Source organism: Triticum dicoccoides, chromosome 4B (genome assembly GCF_002162155.2).
Source record: "Triticum dicoccoides isolate Atlit2015 ecotype Zavitan chromosome 4B, WEW_v2.0, whole genome shotgun sequence".
Lineage (NCBI taxonomy): Eukaryota > Viridiplantae > Streptophyta > Magnoliopsida > Poales > Poaceae > Triticum > Triticum dicoccoides.
In genome coordinates, this window is record NC_041387.1 from 353563611 (window position 1) to 353575165 (window position 11555).

The 11555-nt window shown below is 47.7% G+C and overlaps 1 protein-coding gene and 1 long non-coding RNA gene across 4 annotated transcripts in view; one reads left to right on the forward strand and one right to left on the reverse strand.

Annotated features, from left to right (window-relative positions):
• The window catches only part of LOC119296142 (transmembrane protein 87B-like), a 16090-nt gene extending 14872 nt beyond the window's left edge, over positions 1-1218 (reverse strand). The window contains exon 1 of the mRNA XM_037574533.1: positions 889-1218. Within this exon, the coding sequence (XP_037430430.1) occupies positions 889-1100 (212 nt within the window). The 5' untranslated portion in view covers positions 1101-1218. The remainder of the gene's footprint in view (positions 1-888) is intronic.
• Positions 1219-4435: 3217 nt separating this feature from the next.
• On the forward strand, positions 4436-8040 carry LOC119293623. 3 transcript variants are annotated; one of them, XR_005143153.1, is made up of 7 exons: positions 4436-4605; positions 4699-4949; positions 5491-5750; positions 5857-6017; positions 6449-6702; positions 6866-6998; positions 7780-8040. It is a non-coding gene; the product is annotated as an uncharacterized LOC119293623 (long non-coding RNA). The 3 variants fall into 3 exon arrangements; XR_005143154.1 differs by having other exon boundaries at positions 4436-4601; positions 5491-5739; XR_005143152.1 differs by having other exon boundaries at positions 5491-5739; positions 7780-8039.
• The last annotated feature ends 3515 nt before the right edge of the window (positions 8041-11555 follow it).

The following is an 11555-nucleotide window of genomic DNA, read 5'->3' on the forward strand; positions in this document are numbered from 1 at the left end:
AGGAGGAAAGCGTTGCCCACCTCGCGGAACGACTCGCGGCCGTAGGTGTGGATCGACGCCTCCGCACGGGCCCACCACCCGCCGCCGGCGGCAAGCACGAGGGCCGCCAAGAGCGCGCCGAGGCGGAGGGGGTGGGGATTCATGGGAGGCGCCAGAGATCTCGAGAGAGGGCGAGCGGCGTGTGGGTGTTTGGCGGTGGTGGTAGATCGGTCACTCCGTTGTAGCTGCACTGCTACTTCTCCCCGCAAACAGGCGGCGTGGGGAGAATCCAAAGCTATAAGGTATGCATCAAAGGTGCTATTATTAAGGACAGTATAATCGCATCTGATCCCTGCGCTCACAGCGATTTGGGCTTTCGGTCGGCCGTTTTATTGATCTGGGAGTTCCTGACCGTTAGATTTCGTATCTACTCCACAATCTATTTAAACTAGCCCAGTTGTCCTGTGGGCTGCTGCTCCACAGGCCAAAACGGATGCCTCTGGTGCATTGGGCCGTTCGTGAGACGCCGGCCCACTCCAGTGCTAAAAGGAGGTTGAGTGCTGAGCTGGGCTTGCGAGGCGTAGGAGCGACCGCCTGAAATCCATCCTGTCTCGATTCGGTTGCGTCAAGAAGGAAAAATCCAATCCCTATCGAGGCGCAGCGGAGCGATCGCATCGAATCCATCCAGTCCTCTGCCAGGGGATCAACTATCACGCGATCTTCCAGGATCCAGCTGAGGCGCATGAGTTGATCTAGCCGAGAGAGGACGCACGATCATGATGTGGGTGAATCGGGCGCTGGTCGATCCAGACGAGGCGGTCGATCTACCTGCGAGGTAGAATGAGGGAGCGATAATGGCTGACAACTCATCTACTGGTAAGTGCTCAGACTTCAAACACGCAATCACACTTGATGAAGGAGGAGTCGGGGGCGGCGAGATCGGCCCCGTCGGCGACAATGCCCTCGCTGCCGCCGGAGAGGAGGAAAGCGTTGCCCACCTCGCGAAACGACTCGCGGCCGTAGGTGTGGATCGACGCCTCCGCACGGGCCCACCACCCGCCGCCGGCGGCAAGCACGAGGGCCGCCAAGAGCGCGCCGAGGCGGAGGGGGTGGGGATTCATGGGAGGCGCCAGAGATCTCGAGAGAGGGCGAGCGGCGTGTGGGTGTTTGGCGGTGGTGGTAGATCGGTCACTCCGTTGTAGCTGCACTGCTACTTCTCCCCGCAAGCAGGCGGCGTGGGGAGAATCCAAAACTATAAGGTATGCATCAAAGGTGCTATTATTAAGGACAGTATAATCACATCTAATCCCTGCGCTCACAGCGATTTGGGCTTTCGGTCGGCCGTTTTATTGATCTGGGAGTTCCTGACCGTTAGATTTCGTATCTACTCCACAATCTATTTAAACTAGCCCAGTTGTCCTGTGGGCTGCTGCTCCACAGGCCAAAACGGATGCCTCTGGTGCATTGGGCTGTTCGTGAGACGCCAGCCCACTCCAGTGCTAAAAGGAGGTTGAGTGCTGAGCTGGGCTTGCGAGGCGTAGGAGCGACCGCCTGAAATCCATCCTGTCTCGATTCGGTTGCGTCAAAAAGGAAAAATCCAATCCCTATCGAGGCGCAGCGGAGCGATCGCATCGAATCCATCCAGTCCTCTGCCAGGGGATCAACTATCACGCGATCTTCCAGGATCCAGCTGAGGCGCATGAGTTGATCTAGCCGAGAGAGGACGCACGATCATGATGTGGGTGAATCGGGCGCTGGTCGATCCAGACGAGGCGGTCGATCTACCTGCGAGGTAGAATGAGGGAGCGATAATGGCTGACAACTCATCTACTGGTAACTGCTCAGACTTCAAACACGCAATCACACTTCCGCATCTAAGCACATATTCATGGCGGCGCTGACGGCTCATCTGCTGGAAACTTCAGTTTCTAAGTGGTACATGTATATATGCTTCCTCCCTGCCACTTTTTGATCTGATCCAAATCGATATGTTGGGAGAGGGGATAAAAGCCAGCAAGTCTGGCCTATGCGGACGAGGCCATATGGGGCGCCGATGGTGTGCGAAGTGAGGCGATGCCGAAGACAGAGAGATGGGAACCACGCATGCGGTTGTGTGCAGGCCATTGAAGGCTATCAGCCTGCGTGAAGGCAGTTCCTATTCTTGTTAGTTAAAGTATGCCACTTACCGTCTGCGATTAATCCAGGTACTTTACTAACAATCTAGACACACTTGAATTCATGCCCTTGTGCACAATTTGCCTCACCCACCCAGTGATTCTGATGTGCTAATGTGTTTTCAATCTTAATTTTGTACAAGCAGTGCTCATCCTGGTTCTGGTTAAGTGATTTGGGCAAATCTTGGAAGTTGATTCTCAAATATTGGCAATCTGCAATGACTGCATCCAGCTAATTAGTTCATGTAGACAGGCAGATCAGGACGGTATGAATTTTATTTATGTGTTATATTCATGACATGGTACTGTTTGCTGCTGTATGTAGCAGATTTCTATAATCATATAATAGAATAAGGGGTAAAACATAGTCTAGCTGTTGTGCATCGGTCAGGAAACTTCTTGATAGCTTCTTGATGATCACTAGAAGTTAGGCTATTTCAAGTGCGAAAAAAACAATCGAAAGGCTATTGCATCTTGCATAGTTTCATACAAGATGAAATCATCACTACTGATGTTTTATTTATAAGAAGACATCTTCATTGATGCTCCCAAAATTTTTGGCTTAGCAACAAAATTTCCAATTGGCCAAAACAAACCATCCATACTGTTATTTGATTTCCAATGTGTATGTTCCCTTTATCATGAAATGAGCCACATGATCTTTCTTATTAATAGTATTGGCATGGAAAAATTCATACTTCTAATGGTCGTACATTATTTCATTGCTTTCCGCATGTGAGAGCTGAAGTCAAGGAGCCTCTCATGAGTGCCTCAGTTGTCACTTTGTTTGCTAATTATGACAATTACCAGTGTTGTGTGCCACTGACAATTACTGTTTGTACATGCCTGACGGCAAACTAGATGTTTCCTGTGGGGTTCTGCATCAATTCTGACTTTCAGGTAAAGAAGTAGAAATAATCAGATGTCAAGTGGTCCAACACGGATGATGCCTAGATGAAGGTGGCCCTGGTGGAACAAAATACAGATAGGGAATAGCAAGCACAAGGACAAGGGAAGAATGCCAAGCCCGCTGAGCCACCCAAGGAGTAGGTCCATGTTCGGGAGATAAGAGGGAAGTCTATGGAAACTCAGAACTACAACATTCCAAAGAGGAAGCAATATTATGTTCTTGGACGATCCTTCACTTTTATAGTATGATTTGTTCAGATTTCTTGATAGAACAGATTATAAAGAGGGTAGTACATATTGCCTTTGCACAGCCCAGATATGTCATTAGTGGAAAAATTGTATCCTTTTAACACTAGAGGAGACTAGAGACAAGTGTCAAAAAGGGATACTAGATAGCTATTTTCCAACAAATCCACCAAAAATGGTGGAATGTGAAATAAAGCATCACAGATACTATATACGGTGTATGCCACTATTAAAACAATATTCTCACCACATATTTTTGTCAATCTCTAACACTAGAGTGCAAAAATGGATGGGCGCAGCAACGCGCGCCATACATGATCTAGTCTGGGGAGTAAAATGCATGAACCATCCTTAAAGTTGGTGGCAAGGTCGAAAACGGCCCTTAAACTCTGAAACTGCTCCAATACAGTCCTTAAACATGCGAATACAAAGTCAATACGATCCTTGAACTCGTGGAACCGGTCCCAGGATACGTATGTCCGTACGTTTTGAGTGCGGCGACTCTACCACGTCAGCGTGTGCAGTTGATCGCGGGCAACCGATGTGAGGCAGTGGTGTTTTTGCGTTCGGCCCCCCAAGATCCTGATCCTGTGACTCATCCGCTCCCACCTGATCATCTCGTGAAACAGAAGCTATTGACCCAGGGACCGTGGCGGCCGTCTGATGATCGCAGACAGGTCCAACACGTGAGCGCTCCAGGGACGGCAGAGGAAAGAAGGGGCTCGCAGTCGCAGCCGCCGATGGGTGCCCCGATACGGTGGCTTGATGAGGTGGCGGCGCCGACGTACTGTTGTTGTAATGGAAGCGACAATGATGAAGAAACAAAGAGCATCGTCTATCTGTTCATCTTCAGAACTTATCATGTCGCTGTACTGCCAAGAGTTCAGTTGGGATCTATGTGTGTTTAGTTCACTTCATATATGTTTGTGAAAAAGTGCTTCTATATTCGACGTGGAGTAAGTGAGCGCGCGCTCAAATGAGCTCGTTATCTACGTCGTCGGTTAGCGCTCGTGGATCCGCGCCAGAGTTCTATACGCGCGCAGGCAGTCCGTCAGAAAATTGAGTACTGTAGTGAAATACGATCGCGGCAGCGCTGGTTGGTGTGGACGGCCGTCGGCCTCTGACGTGGTGAGCCGTGGACCAGAATCCGTGTTCCCGTCTGATCCGTGGATCAGAATCTGTGCACAAAACGAATTAAAGGCAAGACCGGGTTATTTGGAAGCTGAAGGCTTCGGGTCAAAGGCAACTAGCGATGCCGGCGAGCGGCCATGAAGTTCCTGATGCAGCCAATCAGTAGGTACATGGATCTTTGCTTTTTTCGGCGGTGCTGCTTCCATATTTTAGCCCTCTCGTTTGCTGATCTAGAGGATGGATTTGTTGCAAGATTCAGATCCAGTCTGCTTGAGGAGGTGGGGAAGAGCTTGGTGCCGGCTCATGTGGTTGTCAATGACTCTGCCGTGGTGGATCTGCAAGTGGCACCGCAGGGAGGCGGCACAACATGTCAACATCAGATGGTGGACAGCGGCTAAGCACAAACCTTCTTGGCGCAGGAGGGGGCGGCGAACAGAAGGGAGAGCTCACCAGCAATGTCGGAGCTGTCGACGGGGAAGAGGAATCCCCAAGCACCGGGGTGGAACAAAGGTTGGTGAAATAGCAACTTTGCATTCCATAAGATATTATGTGACTTAGGAAATGAAAGTAGAAATGACTGAATATATCATCCATTTTGAGCAAGTGCTGGTTGCTGTCTGCATTAATAAATTTCTGCTGTATGTGCGTGTGTTTCCACGCTGATTTGTTCTCTGCATTCACAAAATTCAGGCGTCAGTTGTCTCTGAAAGTACAAATGCATGCTGATTACTCTCTGAGTGAAAAGATTTCTGATATATGTACTGGTGATTGCAGAGTGTTTCTCCCTGCATTTAGATAATTCATACTATATGAGAGCCTGTGTTTTCAGGCTGGTTGCTCTCTGCAGTAAGGAAATTACTAAATTATGTACTGTTGTTTGCAGTATGTTTGGTGTCCGCATTTTGAAAACTCATAGTATATGTGCCTGTGTTGGTAGGCTGGTTGCTCCATGCGATTAGAAAAAAAAATCATGCTATATGTGCCTCTGTTTTGTATGTTGATTGCTTTCTGCAATTAGAAATTTCATTGTTTGTGTTGCCTGTGTTTGCAGGCTAAGGATTAATGCTGCCGCCCCAGCAGAACACCGTGCCCACCTTGTGTGAGTGTGTTTGAGAAGGCATTCAGGTGTTTTGCGAAGAACCCATCTGAAAATGTGATCACACCTGTTCTTAGCACTACTTTCGACTCTTTTGTCGGTACGCCTTCTACAACTTGTATTCGTGAGAGAAGGGTTTTGGCATCCGGTATGGCAAGAGATGGCTAAATGTCGAGAGGACAGAGTGCATGCAGGAGATAGTTGGTGGGTGCTCGGTTAGTTATTAATTTTGCTATTGCTGCTTTGTGGTCGGTAATTCAGTTATGTTCGGGTGTACTTCCAGTGTTTGTAATTGATTAAAGTATGTGAACATTTCTTCAGGGTAAAGCTGGGGTCGAGAAAACAAGGACGAGCAGAGGACAACGGGTGGTACACTGGAGAGCATAGAGACAATCAGAAATCTCAACAGGGGAAATGAACCCTCAAGCGCGAGGATTGTCTAAGGGTTCGTTCTGATTTCGCAGGGAACAATTCTCGCGTTGGTGTGTGCGGTCTTGCTTGTTTATTTATTAATTTGGAATACTTAGTAAACAATGTTTATCATACGGATGCAAGAACGACTAGGACAAATTGTGTAGTCAATCCATTTGGCATGACAAAGGTGCTGCTGAGATATGTATGCGTTATTGGTTGGTAGAAATTCAAAAATAGTAATGTTGGTACTTCTTTTTGCGCCATGTTAGTAAAGCGTGACCGATGTACAAGCATTCAGAAGTTTGACAATAACATATATGATAGTGTGCACTTACCTGCCGTCTGTGGAATAATGTTGCATGATATGAATCATTTTAGTATAGTTCTTACTGCTTTTGCGACATTTTAGGAAAATCTAATCGAATGTGCAAGTAGTTCAGAATTTTGATAATAACGTGGATGATAGTCTGAACTCTTTTTGGAAGAGTTACATTTTCAGGCTTATGATAGAAGCTGGCGGCACCCAGTAAGGCCCCTTGCCCGTCTTGCTAGAGTGCTTTCAAGAAAGCAGTGAGGGCTTTTGCTGAGAACCACTCAGGCAATGTCATTGTCCTGAAACCGGGTATAAGTTTTGACTCGCTTGGAGAGGCGTACGACTTCTGCAACATGTACTCTTGGGAGAAAGGATTTGGAACAATCGGTGACTCCATTCTTCTTAACCAAGTTCAGTCATTGATTTGTCTTCAGTCTAAGGTAAGTGATACCACATATTGCGAGTCCTCTTTTTAATCCTCAATTTCTCATGCTGAATGTTGCTATTAATGCTTACTTGTACATTAATTAAGCTATTGGAATCCTTCGTCATGTTCCTGTTTGGTTAGTAATTAATTGGGAGCTAATCAGTTTGGGGTTTCAGGCACCACGGTATGCACATGACGCGGCAGAGCCCAAGAACATATCATTTGGCAAAGGCCACTGGAACAATACATACTACGTCTTAGCAACTACTAACATGAAGTTGCGCTCAGGCTCTGTCGTAGGCTAAAGAGGTACTATTTATTGTATCACTATGTAATTTTTTTACAGTCTATAAGATTATTTATATGGCAAGTACTGGTCTCATCGCCAGCAACCTGTAGTTTCACCGTCCATAGTTCTGATCATACTACTGTGCCTACAGTCACGCCCATTCAACTTATTTAGAGGAACTAAAACAAGCATTTCACTGTCCTGGACAATCAGTTAAGGAATTTGAAAGGTTCAGTGAAGTTTAATATTTGGGGGAAAGGGAGAAACGCCTGAATTAGATTTTATACTCTGTCGTTGAAATCCGGCGTTTGAGCATCCTTTGCATGATAAGCACAAAGACCACCATCAGACGCCGCCGTTCTCTAGTTGTTAACGTGGTCATCAAACACGTTCCTGTCGTGCCCTTTCCAGATGCTCTGGAGGAGACAAGTGATGATAGTGGACAGTAGTTTCTACGGGGATAACCCCCATTTAAACTAAAGATGCAATTTCAGTCCAGCCTTCCTTTTTTCCTTCACATCTTTCTGTTTATAAGAATTGTTTACTTAATATTGTCAGTTAAGATACTATCTTTTTTTTGCCTTGATGAATTATGGTACACCTTCAGTCTTCTTTTCATCTGCTTGTTTACTGTTTCCGTCTACCCTCTGTATGTACTGCTCAGACAGTTGGATATCTTGCATTAATTTTTACATGACAAATTTGAAGCCAAATTTAGAAGATGTAGATATATACTAGTGCAGGTAAATGTTAACTTCATACATTATCAGGTGTTTAATAGCTGCAACATTCTTGAAACAGTTGAGGATGGGCCTGTTATACTGCAACAAAGAAGCCAATTGTACAAAATCTTGCATACTCGGTCTGCAACTTGCATCAGTTTTGGTCTAGCCTTGGTTCTTCTCATCATGGTGCCTTCCTCGAGGGTTTTGAATTGCTTGGTTCAACAAAAAAAGCAAGGAACACATTCTCCTCTGTGCCTCTTTAGACAAAAAGTTTCTACGCAAATTGATGATATGCATGTAAGCATGGCATTACCTAAGTCATTAATCCATTGTCAGTTGCAAATATTGTTCCTGCGATCGCAGACGATATTTAATACTTATTGTGTTTTTTCTTTGTTTGCTGATCAATATCATATTCAGTTGTTTCAGTATGATTTCATTAAAACTAAAAACTGAAGTACTCAACCTACGATGCTCACCTGTTGGTTCCATTGTACAAAGCTGCGGAAAGATTTATTGTGGAAGTGCTAGGCTGAAGATGGTTTGCTATATTGGTGCTCGTGGCATTGGTGTGAACCGAGCATCCTTGTTCGGAGAGTTAATTACAGATATACGGCAGTTTGTGGTTTGCAGATACTTACCATGTTGTACCCTCTCAGGAATTAGTCAAGATTTCTATGCTTTTAGACCGAAATTCACCTTGTATATTGTAGTGTGTGAGGGTTAGGTGGAAGGATTGATTGCGAGCTGGAGGAAGTACTGGCCAAAGTAAGATGGTTACACCGAGCACATGACACATCATCATACTTTCATAAAAGGAACGTCGGCTATAATACTTGATAAATCTAAAAACCTGATTAACATCTAACCACGACGCAAACAACTTGACGTACTGACAAGTAACCGTCCAGTGGGGTAAACATGATTACATAGTACACTGATCTAATTGCTCTGATGCACGAACAGTAACAGGAGCACAACAAGGACGATCAGTGTTGGCAGTGGATTGGTGCCCGCAAGCAGCAACGCAATCCGCTGGGTGTCCAAGCAACATGCTATAGATGCACAAGGAGGAGCATGGAGCTGAGTATGGAGAGGTGGATTTGTGAGCTGTTGTTGCTGCTGCTGCTGCCCGTGGTTGCCTTCCACAAAGGATTGTTGCCGGTGACCTCTGTGCATCAGAGATGACGGTGGCTAAGCATTGCGTGTTGTTGGCCCTCTGCTGCTCCACTCAACACGGTGGCCTATGTCTCGATGGATCTGATGGATCCACAAAGGCCAGCCTGCGGGACAATATTGGTGAACGAGGTGAGACAGAGTATGATCCGAGAATCAATGAAAACAACGAGGGGAGTGGTGGGAACTTACATGACGCACTTGTAGAACCGCGAGCCCGGACGAGATTCATGGCTGCAGATCCAGGTGATGACCCTCAACCCTGCCGCCACAATCGGGGAGGGAATCATAGGCAGGATATCGCCGACGGCAGAGAACGCTGAGGCGCATGCAAGTCATGCCGTCAAGCTTGGGTTTGGACCAGAGAAAAGGGGTATATGTGCGGGGGCGCCAATTTTTTTGGGACATGAAGAAGAAATTTGTAGAGGAAACATGGTCGGTGGTTGTTGGACGGCAGTAATTGTGCGTCAGGAAAGGAAACGCACGGCGTTAGACCAGCCTAGAACCGAGCCGTGGCCCATATGGCAAGTGGACATCTGTGCGGGCGGAGTTTTAACGGTGCCCGTCAGATTTATCAGCCGACTGTGACGCCCCCGATTCAATCGTACACTAATCATGCACGCAAATGTGTACGATCAAGATCAGGGACTCACGGGAAGATATCACAACACAACTCTACAAATAAAATAAGTCATACAAGCATCATAATACAAGCCAGGGGCCTCGAGGGCTCGAATACAAGTGCTCGATCATAGACGAGTCAGCGGAAGCAACAATATCTGAGTACAGACATAAGTTAAACAAGTTTGCCTTAAGAAGGCTAGCACAAACTAGGATATAGATCGAAAGAGGCGCAGGCCTCCTGCCTGGGATCCTCCTAACTACTTCTGGTCGTCGTCAGCGGGCTGCACGTAGTAGTAGGCACCTCCGGTGTAGTAGGGGTCGTCGTCGACGGTGGCGTCTGGCTCCTGGACTCCAGCATCTGGTTGCGACAACCAGAAAGAAAGGAAAGGGGGGAAAAGGGGGGAGAAGCAACCGTGAGTACTCATCCAAAGTACTCGCAAGCAAGGAACTACACTACATATGCATGGGTATATGTGTAAAGGGCCATATCAGTGGACTGAACTGCAGAATGCCAGAATAAGAGGGGGATAGCTAATCCTGTCGAAGACTATGCTTCTGGCAGCCTCCGTCTTGCAGCATGTAGAAGAGAGTAGATAGAAGTCCTCCAAGTAGCATCTCCAAGTAGCATCTCCAAGTAGCATCGCATAGCATAATCCTACCCGGCGATCCCCTCCTCATATCCCTGAGGTAGAGCGACCACCGGTTGTATCTGGCACTTGGAAGGGTGTGTTTTATTAAGTATCCGGTTCTAGTTGTCATAAGGTCAAGGTACAACTCCAAGTCGTCCTGTTACCGAAGATCACGGCTATGCGAATAGATTAACTTCCCTGCAGGGGTGCACCACATTCCCCAACACGCTTGATCCCATTTGGCCGGACACACTTTCCTGGGTCCTTCCCGGCCGCGGAAGATCAACACGTCGCAGCCCCACCTAGGCCAAACAGAGAGGCCAGCACGCCGGTCTAAACCTAAGCGCACAGGGGTCTGGGCCCATCGCCCATAGCACACCTGCACGTTGCGTGGGCGGCCGGAAGCAGAACTAGCCCCCTTAATACAAGAGCAGGCTTACGTTCCAATCCGGCGCGCGCCGCTCCGTCGCTGACGTCTGAAGTGCTTCGGCTGATACCACGACGCCGGGATACCCATAACTACTCCCGCGTAGATGGTTAGTGCGTATAGGCCAGTAGCCAGACTCAGATCAAATACCAAGATCTCGTTAAGCGTGTTAAGTATCCGCGAATGCCGAACAGGGCCAGGCCCACCTGTCTCCTAGGTGGTCTCAACCTGCCCTGCCGCTCCGCCACAAAGTAACAGTCGGGGGCCGTCGGGAACCCAGGCCCACCTCTACCGGGATGGAGCCACCTGTCCTTTCAGCCCCCTCGTCAGAATCACTTGCGGGTACTCAATGAGCTGACCCGACTTTAGTCACCATCTGTATAGTATGTATGTATGTATAGTATATACTCGTGATCACCTCCCAAGTGATCACGGCCCGATAGTATAGCAAGGCAGACTGACAAGAATGTAGGGCCAATGATGATAAACTAGCATCCTATACTAAGCATTTAGGATTGCAGGTAAGGTATCAACAGATGTAGCGACAATGTCAGGCTATGCAACAGAATAGGATTAACGAAAGCAGTAACATGCTACACTACTCTAATGCAAGCAGTATAGAGGAGAATAGGCGATATCTGGTGATCAAGGGGGGGGCTTGCCTGGTTGCTCTGGCAAGAGAGAGAGGGGTCGTCAACTCCGTAGTCGAACTGGTCAGTAGCAGCGTCGGTCTCGTAGTCTACCGGAGAGAAGAGGGGGAAGAAATAATGAATACAGAGCAAACAAAGCATCACAAAATATAACAAGGCAATACGCGGTGCTCGGTGTGCCCTAACGCGGTAGTAGGTGATACCGGTGAAGGGGGGAAAACCCCCGGGAAAGTATTCCCGGTGTTTCGTGTTTTCGGGCAGAGGAGCCGGAGGGGGAAAGTTGCGGGTTCGATAGGTTAGGGGTGTGTGGCGGACGAACGGACCGCGTATCCGGATTCGTCTCGTC